The sequence below is a fragment of the Galendromus occidentalis genome, unplaced genomic scaffold, assembly GCF_000255335.2.
Source record: "Galendromus occidentalis unplaced genomic scaffold, Mocc_1.1 scf7180000077495, whole genome shotgun sequence".
NCBI classification, from domain to species: Eukaryota; Metazoa; Arthropoda; class Arachnida; order Mesostigmata; family Phytoseiidae; genus Galendromus; species Galendromus occidentalis.
The window spans coordinates 537,707-548,442 of NW_003805483.1; the positions used below are offsets into that span (position 1 = coordinate 537,707).

Here is a 10,736-nt window from a genome sequence, read left to right on the forward strand (position 1 = left end):
ACGGTTGATGAGTTCCGAAGTTCGAGGTCTTCCGGCACGGCGGGCTCACCCTGACTTAGACGAAGGCATTTGAGTTTCTCGTCGGTACGTGTACGTGGACATTCGATATGCATCGGAAGCTCACCGTGAGGGTAGCTCGGAAGCATAAAAAGGACGACTAAGTAAGGTTAATACGATTTTCATATCGAGCGTCGGTGTTGTGCTTCACGGGAGTGTGGGGGCGGCCTCCGCGTCAATTTGAATATGACATTGCGAGCCCCACGGCAAGACAGGCTGAGCATAAAAAACTCCAACCACTGTCTGGAATGTCTCCCGTAGCGGTAGTTAGATTATTATTCATGCATCAAATAATAGATAAGCTCGAGTCGTCGATGGCAACGAGTGATGGCATATCCGATTCGATGACGACGGAAAACTGGAGGGACTCGCTTTTTAGAATTCGAAATTCTAGAGGACGGACGTTCCGGCAGAAGGAGAGAAGCGCCTAGGAGCAACCAGGAAAAGAGGATGCCTTCCTGTATGAGCATCTTCCTTTCGGTGAAATCGTACACGCGCGCCATTCGAATCCCAATGTCTGCGTCGCGGGACATCGATGAGGAAATTTTCCTGGAAGCGAGGACCGAGTTCGCTGAAGAACTCATTGAACGAGAGTTATCCGGTTTTTTGCCCGCTGCTTGCAAGAGGTCGTAGGTTGAGGAAACCTCGAGCCGGGCCAAACTTGACTCCGAAAATGAACGCAAGAGTAATTTCCGAGATCGCCACGCCGATAGTTCGCTGCTTCTCAATAAAACAAGATCAGCAAGGCGCCAAGACGCTTAACGCCTTGAGCTTCTCTCAACAACGAGACGCCATCGTTAGGTCGCTCTTGGCTCTGGGAGTGTATGTGATAATTTGCCGAAAAACGACGGGCGGGGATCATTACCCGTTCATTCGACTCAAAGCTGCTGAAAGGCTTTCTCTTGTTCGTTCGCGCACCGGGTGTGAGATTTAAGGTCATTGGAAATAATGATGTTTGCCCCATGCGCTAACCATGTCCACGAGCGTCTTCCGTCAACAAGTTTCAAACAAGCTGCGCGTGAAATTCAAGCGGTTCTGTCGTTGTTTGTTTGTTCCCCGACTTTATCATCATTTCGGAGAAGAGCCCGCTATTTCCAGATTTCACGGGACGCTCCTGCAGGCTCATTTTCTCTCCTCACCATTTCGGTTTGTACGGGCTTGTTTCTGAATGAGAAAAATTGTCCGTAAACACTCGCGCTGTATAAAATTCGGATGTCGGCGATGAGTACGTGATTTGTAGCGGCTGACGCCGTCCCGTCGGAAGTATCCTCGTCGTTGGCGAATCCGGACAATTATTATCCAGAAGAAAATATTCTGTCTCGGATTCCATGCGCAGAGTGCAGCGGAAAACGAATATCGACGATATAACGCCGGTCGGAAAACTTCCCGATGGAATGAGTCGTTTGAATTGAATAATCAATTGAGCGTCCGATGGCAAATAAACTCTCGAAGACTGACTTCTCCGAAAGTTGAGACTCCAAAGTACTCGTCAGCGTCAGGAATGGTTTCATTAGTCATCCCAGACTTCGTTAGAGAGATTACGAGCCGAGAACGTCATCGAAAGTTCTCTACATGCATCGCCTTTCGGAGAGCCCGAGTCAGTGTTCCCATGGGGCGACCTAAGGTCTCCGACCAGGTGTATGATGAAACCAAACGGAACGCTGTCGACGTCGATGATGAATTTCGCGGTTGTACCGAGACGACCCCCTGCATGCCATGAGCGGATAGGTTTTTGATTGGACGATCGAGTTTATTGCTTCGTCAATAGAGGGCGCCTCACGTGCTACGGCTGCTGCTGCTGCTCCACCCTGAACAGTTTTCTTCTTCTTCTTCTCCTCACTTACTACTGCGGTATGGTCTAGTATAGCCGCTCGATTCCGCTGAGAGTCGGCGACGAATACCCTCTTGATGTTGATGTTGTCGCATGGCCCCTTTCCTCTGCCATCCAACCAGTGAGCCACTCTGTGAGCCAGGCTGCCAGTCGGCGCGCTAGCCGCTCTTGGATCGAGTTTCAAGCAGAACACGAACCGACGACTCTTCCAAATATCTTGGAAGTCGCTGCCCAGTGCATGACCGACCCACTGGAGGTTGCGGCTTGTTCAGGATGGTGCTACATGGAGGAAGTACGGACCAGTGTTCCGAATGGAGATACTATGCCGTGACACCGGTACGTCTCGTCAAAGTTCGACCTTTTTCGACAGTTTCTCCCCTCGCTCCACTGCTCCCAGGAGCTGATCACATCTACGCCTGAGAATCCGTCAAGCACCGAATTATTCTCGAGTGGGAGTTTGATTGTTGGCTCGCTTGCTCGTCTCTTCTCCCCGAAAATTTAACGGAGCGAAATAGTACGTGAACGTCGAAAAAGAATGCATCGTCTACGGAAAAGACCGGACTTGTCAACCGGCCAAGTTCTCGAATAAATCGCGCTCCCATCGAAGTCGTCCACGGAGGCTGTCGCAGAATGACGAGCTCGACTCCCTAGTCGAGATTGCCAGCGCGTGGAGGACACAGAACGATTATTACAAGATATTAGTTCCCAAACGAAGATATCGATGGCGAGCAGTCGAGTAAAACCCGTAAGAAGATTCCTAATTCCCGACCTAGGACGAGTCATTGCGACGAGCGCTCCCGTCCCCAGCGGCGATTCCCCTCCCAAGGCAATCCCCTTTTCAAATCGAGGACCGACCATGATTCGAATTCATTTCGAAAAAATCCTATGGAGGGCATTCGGACGAACGAGCCATAAGTCACTCAAATTACGGAACGTCGATGTAGTTCTCCTCTAGGAAACGCTCGACATCGTAAGCAAGCGGTCGGCGACGTAGCGTGCTTCTCTTATTAGGAAAAGATTAGATCGAGGCCGTTCGCATTCCTACCACGGCAGAGACCGTTTTCAACTGTAGGTACTCTACGCTAATCAAGGGACAAGCTTCACGTAGCTGTAGTTTTGATCGTGCAAGCTAAAGAAATTTAAATTCCTTTGCAGCCCACCATCCTCACACCCGCGCACCAGAGATCGCGTTCGGCCCCCGCGCGACCTGAAGGAAATGATGAGGTCGAGGGAGCGACGACGATCATCGAAGACGATGAGCCCCCTCTGATACTTCTACCGACGCCCGAGGAACAGCTGCAGGAGCTCACCAAAGAGTTTCCACCAGCCATCATTAGCATAGACACCTCGGGCAAATCCTTTTCACGAATGGCCTCCATGAGGAAGTCTCTAATACATGTGAGTCACATAAATTCGGAATCTTCCGAAAAGCCTCCGGAGGGCGTAGCCTACTCCGATTTATATGAGGTACAGCGTACGAATTCATTATCCTGCCATTATGTGTACGAGCGGCCACGGATATTTGACCGGTCGTCACAGTATCACAAAGATCTGGGGACGCTAAATCTTTCCCTGCGGGAGCGAGGAGGGAGTGCCGTAGGAATCTGATCTCGAGGCCCGGGAGCACAATGAGCTGAATGTTCCGAGGAACTCGTGTAACAGTTTCACAGAAGAGGTCCCGGCGTGTTGCCGAAACTTTCGGTCTGTCAATATTAGTTCACAAACGGCTGGTTGCATTGAAGTGGACGTCGGGTAAATATTGTGACTCCTCCGATCGGGCCGACGGAATGCAGCGATACGGGGATGCCTGAAATCGAAAATTCCGGGATCGGATTCCTCAGTCTCTGGATGGGGTCATGATGCCGAACATTTCCGTTGGTTCCTCGTTCGGGATTGGTCTAGACTCGGACGAATTCCAGTTTCCATAATATCGAGCCCCCCTCCTATAGACGAGCTCGAAGGTTTTGAATTGCATTCATGACGGGAACCGCCAGGAAGGCTCCTCTCGGGACTCCCGCGGAGAGCTTACATCAAGGGTCTTCTGTAGTGACTTCACGGAATCAGAGCTCAGCCAGACACCTACTTCGGGTTCCAGATCGAATGGCTGCCATTTTCCCGCTTATTCCGGCTGATTCCTTTAGCCACTAATCATACGATGTTGCGGTGTGTTCTCCTGACTCGTATAGTTAATGCTCCGTAATTCTTGGTGGATTACTGGCCTTCTGATCACACGCTTGTTCAAGCCGGTACTATAGAGTCGGAGAAAATCCACTAAGTCTACGCGTGGGGAATCCACGGCGTCGAGGTCGAGCTGCCCTCGTTTCCCGACGAATCTTGAAGAAACTCAGTCAGTCGAAATGCATTCTTGACTTCTGCCGTTCAAATAGGATCTATACCGAGAGCTGTACTTTCAGGTGGACTTTTTCATCCGAACGAAAAACCGGAAGAATAAGAAAGTCAAGAGGTCCAACACGGTCTGTGACTCGTGTTCGCAGGGTGGAACTCTCCGGAGGGAAACCGTAAGCGCTGGAAACCTGAAGCTCAGCCATTCTTCTGTTCAGACGGACAACGCTAACAACAACAATAATATCAACAACAGCCAAATAAAAGAAAGAACCAAGAGACGGTGAGCGATATTCTCTTTTCGAACTCGTGTGGTGCGCTCGTACCGAGTTCCATTTATGACCTTGATTTTGAGGGGCGGTAGCTGTCCCTGTCAGTCTCTTCTCGCAAATATTGGAGAGACACTGGATGCGAATCTAAGGTTTGCGAATTCTGATCGTTCCCAACAGATCCGACCGACTGTCTGCGGGATCCGTGAGCGGTACCGTGGAATCGTCCGGATCGTCTCAAGATATACCCACAACATTGAAGAACGAGAAGCGAATTTCTTTCTACGAGAAGCTTAAGCAGATGGGACGTCGGCGGGAGAGTTCCAAAGAACGCAAAGAAGACAAGGAGAAAAGCGCGAAACTGCCAATATCATCGAATTCACAGGCCATCAACGTAGCCGTGAAGCTACGAGAGTCATCCAGCAGACCCAACGAGCAGGGTAAGCTTGGTCGTTGCTTGTTCTCGAGCTGCTTCCTCAGCATGTGTCGGATGTTCGTGGGCTGTTCGTCGTTCTGGTTTGTATTCCAATGTTTGACATCGCCGACCGGGCCACCGAGGAGGCACCATGTCAGCGAATAAATTGGTCTCTCGCTGATCAATACATAGTCAGTCTCATTCGATATGGTCTCCGTCGAAGTTTCCCGAGCGAGCGATGGTTGTATACTATGCGAGCCGACAGCTTTCCCGAAATGAGAATGGCCATCTCGTTAGTTTTATTATTCAAATCTCGACGTCGATGTCAGCAGACATTCAAGCTCCAGAGAGCACTCGTGTCAAGCAATCGGCATTGCCGGGATTCCGCCGGGGGAAGAGCCGTCAACGACGATCGATGATGGGAACCGAATGGTTCTGCTGGGGCGACTTGAATCATCATGCCTAGGCGAACCCGCTCAATCCAATAATCACCATCAGCCGCTCCTCTCGTTCGCGAAGAGCAATGCCGCAGGAGCGGATTCTGTCGCATGTCGGACGAATTTTCGGATAATCATCAAGATGAACCCTCGACTTCCAGGACAATCCTCCAGCGGGAACTGGTCTGGCACATCGTCTGGTGCGTCCACGAGAGCTTCAGACTGTGATAGAGATGTTTCTCCGCAAACAGTTCAAGATGTTTCATCCCACGATCGGAGTGGTTCCACTGTGAAAAAATCTACTTCTGAAACGTCACTCGAGAAAGACTCGGCGCTTTCGGATGTAACACAAACTACGGATCGGTGAGTAAACTCTCCAAAAGGGGCTGCACGAGAGGTCATGGTCCTAGAGTATCAAAACGTGGCGTTTTCTATTATTGTTGGGTTCGAGACAATCAAACCTTTTCGGGCGGAAAAAATCCGAGCGTGTCCCTCGGGGAAGCCGCCCAGCACGCCGAGTTTTTCTGAGTCTCGCAGTCGCTCGCGCACCGATAGGTGCAGTCGTTTGATGGCATGTGCGTCCGTCTCCCGCATATAAACATTGAGCCAACCAAGAGAGCCACAGATAAGGGAGTTCGAGGATTCCTCTGCTAGACCGGCTCTGATGAGTCAACGCTCATTGCCCGGAGATTCTCTCTCGGCTCTAATCTAAACCTCGACATGTGATTAGTGCGAACCCCATCGTCACTGATCGGAGATATCCCGGAGCGTCGTGTGGCTTGTTTCTGATTCCGTTCTGAGCTCTCACGATTATTCCAAACAGGATGCCCCAAAGAATGCTGTCGCCACCGCGAGTGAAAGCGCTCAAATCAGCTCATCGTCCGCCCCACCTACGCAAGATATCCACTTGCTCCGACGACGGAGAGTCGTCAACGTATTCGATCGATACGGATGGCTACTATACATCGATGCACACAGACTCTGGCATCCCTCATCAGATTCCAGAAGAACTCGTCGAGGTCAGTCTTTCATTGAGAAGCCGATATATAGACGGGATGAAGAGGGATTTTCTTGTGAGTGTCGATTCTTCCGGACTGTCCGGATTTTATTCCTACGACGATCTCGTGCAGGAACCGGAACCGTTGCCTGGTCCAGGAGCGCAGTTGGCCCGTCGCGCCTCTCAGGGTTCTATTGACACTGCAAGTGTAAACAGTATCCTGTCGGCGTGCGACGCACAGACTATCCTGGACGACGACGACCTCCACGACCTCAAAACGTTGACTCTGACGAGAGCCCGGATGCAGAAGGAAGTGCTCGCTCAGAGTACTCCGACGAAGTGAGTTTCAACGCAGCGTGACGTCTATCGGAAGACGTCTGTCTAGTCCAGTGTTTCCCAAGTATGGGCAAGTGACCCACAAGTGGGTCACGGCGATTTCCCAAGTGGGTCACGGGACTTCCGGACTCTGCGCGGAGCAAGTAGCGCACTTCTCCCATTAAATTAGCTCCTGATCATTCTAATAAAAATTGTGGGTGAGGAGGTTGACGAAGTCTCCTCGCTAGTCAGGAAAATATATTTCACTCCTTAATATTCGTCGCCATTAAAGAGTGTTTCCGAACACATGCTCTTTTTCAAAGGTGCTGGGTTTTGTCGTGGGCCATGGGGTCTTTGTCGAGTCCAGATGTGGGTCATTGGGGAAAACTCTTGGGAAACACTGGTCTAGTCATTCCATTCAGTCAGAAACCGTTCCGTCGTGATTTCTGGCGCTTTCCTACGTTCGAACGAAAAACCCTTATTGTCCCATTTTCCCCTCAGGTCGAAACCGAAGCCCGCTCCACCGCCGAGAACGTCGAGCGTTTCGTTGACGACGGCTCTGGAAAATCGACGCAGGAACTCTCTGAGCACATCGGTTGACACCGAAGGTTTCGTCGTTAAAACCGCCATCAACAAATACCGTTATCCGTCGATATGCGTGGTCAGCTCGTCGGAAACCAGTGAGAGCAGCGACGACACCAAAAGCCCCCTGACGGAGAAAGAACTCTCCGACCCGAGTCAAGTTTCGTCTTTGTCCCCGATCAGCCATTCGGAAGAACATCGCGTGTTTCAGATCAAGAACGCCTTCCAACCGGTGGTCATGCACCCGACCAGGTTGAGGTCTTTCTCGATCGACGAAAACGCCAACGAGAAACGTTTCGAGGAAGCCGACTTCTCGAGTTTGCCGCCGGATCTGCACATCGGTCAGGCTCAAATCCTCCACTTGGATACTGAAGTTGCCCAGCAGCACGAGCACATGAACAATGCTAACAAGACATACCAAAGATTGTATCGGCCGAGTACTCTGCTCGCCAGGAACTACACGGACAGAGAGTGGATGACCGATGGCTCGATGTCGCTCCCGCTCGATCTGGCGTCGAACGGAGTTCCCCTTCGTCGGAGAATGTCGCCATGTGTCGTTTCTCCGACAAGAGGAATTCTCTCCCGGAACTCGGAAATTCTTTCGCAATCATCCCCGGAGACAGAGACCAAGAGTTTGTCGGAGAGCCCAGTCGACAACAGTCCCCTGGGCATTCCTCCGCCGCCCCCTCTCCTTAGCTACCATTCCTCGATCCTGGACGAAGGCTCGATCCGAGAGCCTTCGGTGGCTCAAAGTCCGGCCAAATCCCTCGAAGATAACTCCATTCAACCAAAGTATTCAACCCTCTCATTAGGCAGGAGCTCACGCCTGCCCGAGATTCTGAGATCCTCGTCTTCGACGATTCCCCGTTCATTCAAACTGGCGGACGTCATTGAGGACCTCTCTCCGACAAAGTCGAACCATATGTCTACGTTTGCCCGGATGATGGTGCGCTCCGACACGGAACCGACCAGCAGCTACGCGATTCCTGCGATTCAAGATTTGGAAAGATTCCAAAGGTGGGTGCGGTGTCTATTCACGATTTCGATCCTCGTTCTCCTGGGATGATGGAATTCATAGTCTCGAGATTATCTCGGATCACCTGAATCTCCAAATGACGAAGGCTTCTTGTGTTCTCTCCACAGATGTAAAAGCGTAGAAATTTGCGTTGCTCGACCCCCGTCGTCAGGATCCGAACGGTCTGTCGGCGAGGGTAGGGGAACACCAATGAATCATTTTTCGCCCATTGGCACAACTCACGCCCCGCAAACCACTCCCGGTATACATCACCCCGTCGCACTCAGTCCCATTCAGACGGTTCATAATCCGAGATCCCGATCAGGTTTGTTCTGCATTTTTTTTCTATTCGATTCGAAAAGTCCATAAGTGTCATATCGCACGAAAATATTTCGCATTCGCATTGGGTTATAGAACCAGTCTCTTTTCATACGCGAGGCACGGCGATCGCAGTGTCCGTACGGTCGCTACGCACCCACTCAGAGTCGATCCCGACCGGTATTATTTTCTGACGGCGCGAAATTCCCAATTACAGGAATCGTCGATCTGGATCTGAACCTAGAATCGTGTTATGTGCCTCCACCGCAGCCGGAACTGCCTGTTGCGCCGAATAGACCGTCGCGTCCGTCGAGTTTGTACGACGACTCGAAAGTCTACGCAACTTTCCTTCCGGGTCCGCACACCCCGATCGCGACCTACGTCCCAACGAAGCAGTATCAATCAGTGTCATCCGACGTCACTCCTGGCTATGCGACACCATACGAACATACGACCAGATCGTATTCACCGAATCAGAATAGTCTTCCATCTCGGGTCTCGGAGCCCCAATCGAGAAAAACGCCTCAGTACACGAACCCGTACGCGTCAAGCTACCAAACACCTGGGCCGCCACAATACGAGCAGCGCCCACTTTACGGTGGCCAGTCTCCAAGGCTCTCATCGAGCCTGGAGTACTGTGTATCTGACGTCGTTAATACCGCGAACACCAATGGTCCCGCGAAGAGCATGAATCGCAACTTGCTCGGTTCGACCGATGTCTCCCCCAGGAGCTCGAGGTCGGAATCGCCGAGTAGTCGATCCGAGACGAATTACCCACGAGATAGAAGGTCATGGTCGGTGCAGAGCGACAATCCTCCCGTGTGCCAGAATGACGTCAGAAGAGCGTCCCTTGCCAGCGACCGTCTGGGTCCATGCAAACCGACATCGCTGACGGACTTCAAGCGATTGTTGATTCACACAAGGAGTCAGACGAACCCTGCCGGCGAGCGGAAGTCCGCAGCTGAATTGTTAAAACTAGCCAAGCAGAACCCCCCGAGCTCGGGACCAGCTGTTTGTGGAGGGGGTTCCGTATCGTCCGGAACCAAGAGGCTCCCCGGTGCTCTGAAATTCAACGCAGCCATCGAGCCTATCGAAGAAGAAGGGGAAAGCGGGAATAATTCCCCCGCGAAGCCTTCGATCGTTTGATCGGCGCGACGGGAACGTCCCTTGCTTTAATTGAACTTATTAGATCGAGTCGATGGATAAATGCTGTACGATTCTGTCCATCTGTGTTCCGCGCGAATCATTCTGTTGTGAAGTTATCGCTTCCAAATCACTCCACACTGAGAACATGATTCGAAGGGATCACCTGCCCCGAGTAGGTTGCCATTCCCTCACGAAATGAAGAAAATGCGATCTCTCCAAGGAATGCTCTAGTTCCAAGTTCCAACCCAAAACTCGACCCTCACGTGAGTGGGCTCGAGTTTGGAGCTCATCTTTCGATTCCTCCCATGGGATCACGTTTCCCTTTTCTCAACCTTCTCAATCACTCTCCGACTCACTCTTTAGGCTCACTCCCACATGTTGTCATCTACCTACTTCACTGCCGTCTCGATCATTCACGACCGCGTGAGTGTCCACGATCTCTGAAAAGCTGTCAGGCAGAGCAATAGTTCTTTTTTCCCTAGCCGGAAAGCCGTAGACACGCTTCATATCTCTATTTCCGCACGAGTTTTCGGTGATGGATATTACGAAGTTTCAACTCCACACATTCAAATGTGAAAATTGTTGTCCTGCCAATGTTGAAACTGATGTAAGTATGTTCAATCACATTCGCTCCGAATACGGCTAGACGCACGAGAGTATGCCGCTCTAAAAAGCGCTCCACAGTGACTAATTGTGCAACAGAATGATTCGTCGCCTTGGAATATAGACGACAGCTTGAACTGAAGGTACGCGCGTATCGCTCTACTTGGAGCTCGATGATCTCGAGCTTGAGCCGCTCCCCGTCTTAATAGTCCGAGTCGGGGACTGCGCTGCCAATTGTCTGTGTTCATTCAGGAGATCTCTTGGATGAGCTTGTCGAATCCTCCCACGTTGACAGCATGCATTCCGACATCACCTACCACGAGAACGACTAGTCGACGGTTTTTGCTTCCACAACCGAAGCTCGAATTCAGCCCTGAGCGTCCCGGAATCCGCCACCTACCATTCAAG

At 51.3% G+C, this 10,736-nt stretch overlaps 1 protein-coding gene across 1 annotated transcript in view; it reads left to right on the plus strand.

The window, feature by feature from the left end:
* The window catches only part of LOC100907618 (NHS actin remodeling regulator GUK-holder), a 67,971-nt gene extending 58,212 nt beyond the window's left edge, over positions 1-9,759 (plus strand). Inside the window, exons 3-11 of the mRNA XM_029112339.1 lie at positions 3,044-3,286; positions 4,303-4,514; positions 4,681-4,940; positions 5,514-5,715; positions 6,176-6,371; positions 6,483-6,688; positions 7,166-8,269; positions 8,390-8,586; positions 8,797-9,759. Coding sequence (XP_028968172.1) covers positions 3,044-3,286; positions 4,303-4,514; positions 4,681-4,940; positions 5,514-5,715; positions 6,176-6,371; positions 6,483-6,688; positions 7,166-8,269; positions 8,390-8,586; positions 8,797-9,725 — 3,549 coding nt within the window. The 3' untranslated portion in view covers positions 9,726-9,759. The remainder of the gene's footprint in view (positions 1-3,043; positions 3,287-4,302; positions 4,515-4,680; positions 4,941-5,513; positions 5,716-6,175; positions 6,372-6,482; positions 6,689-7,165; positions 8,270-8,389; positions 8,587-8,796) is intronic.
* Positions 9,760-10,736: the final 977 nt, after the last annotated feature.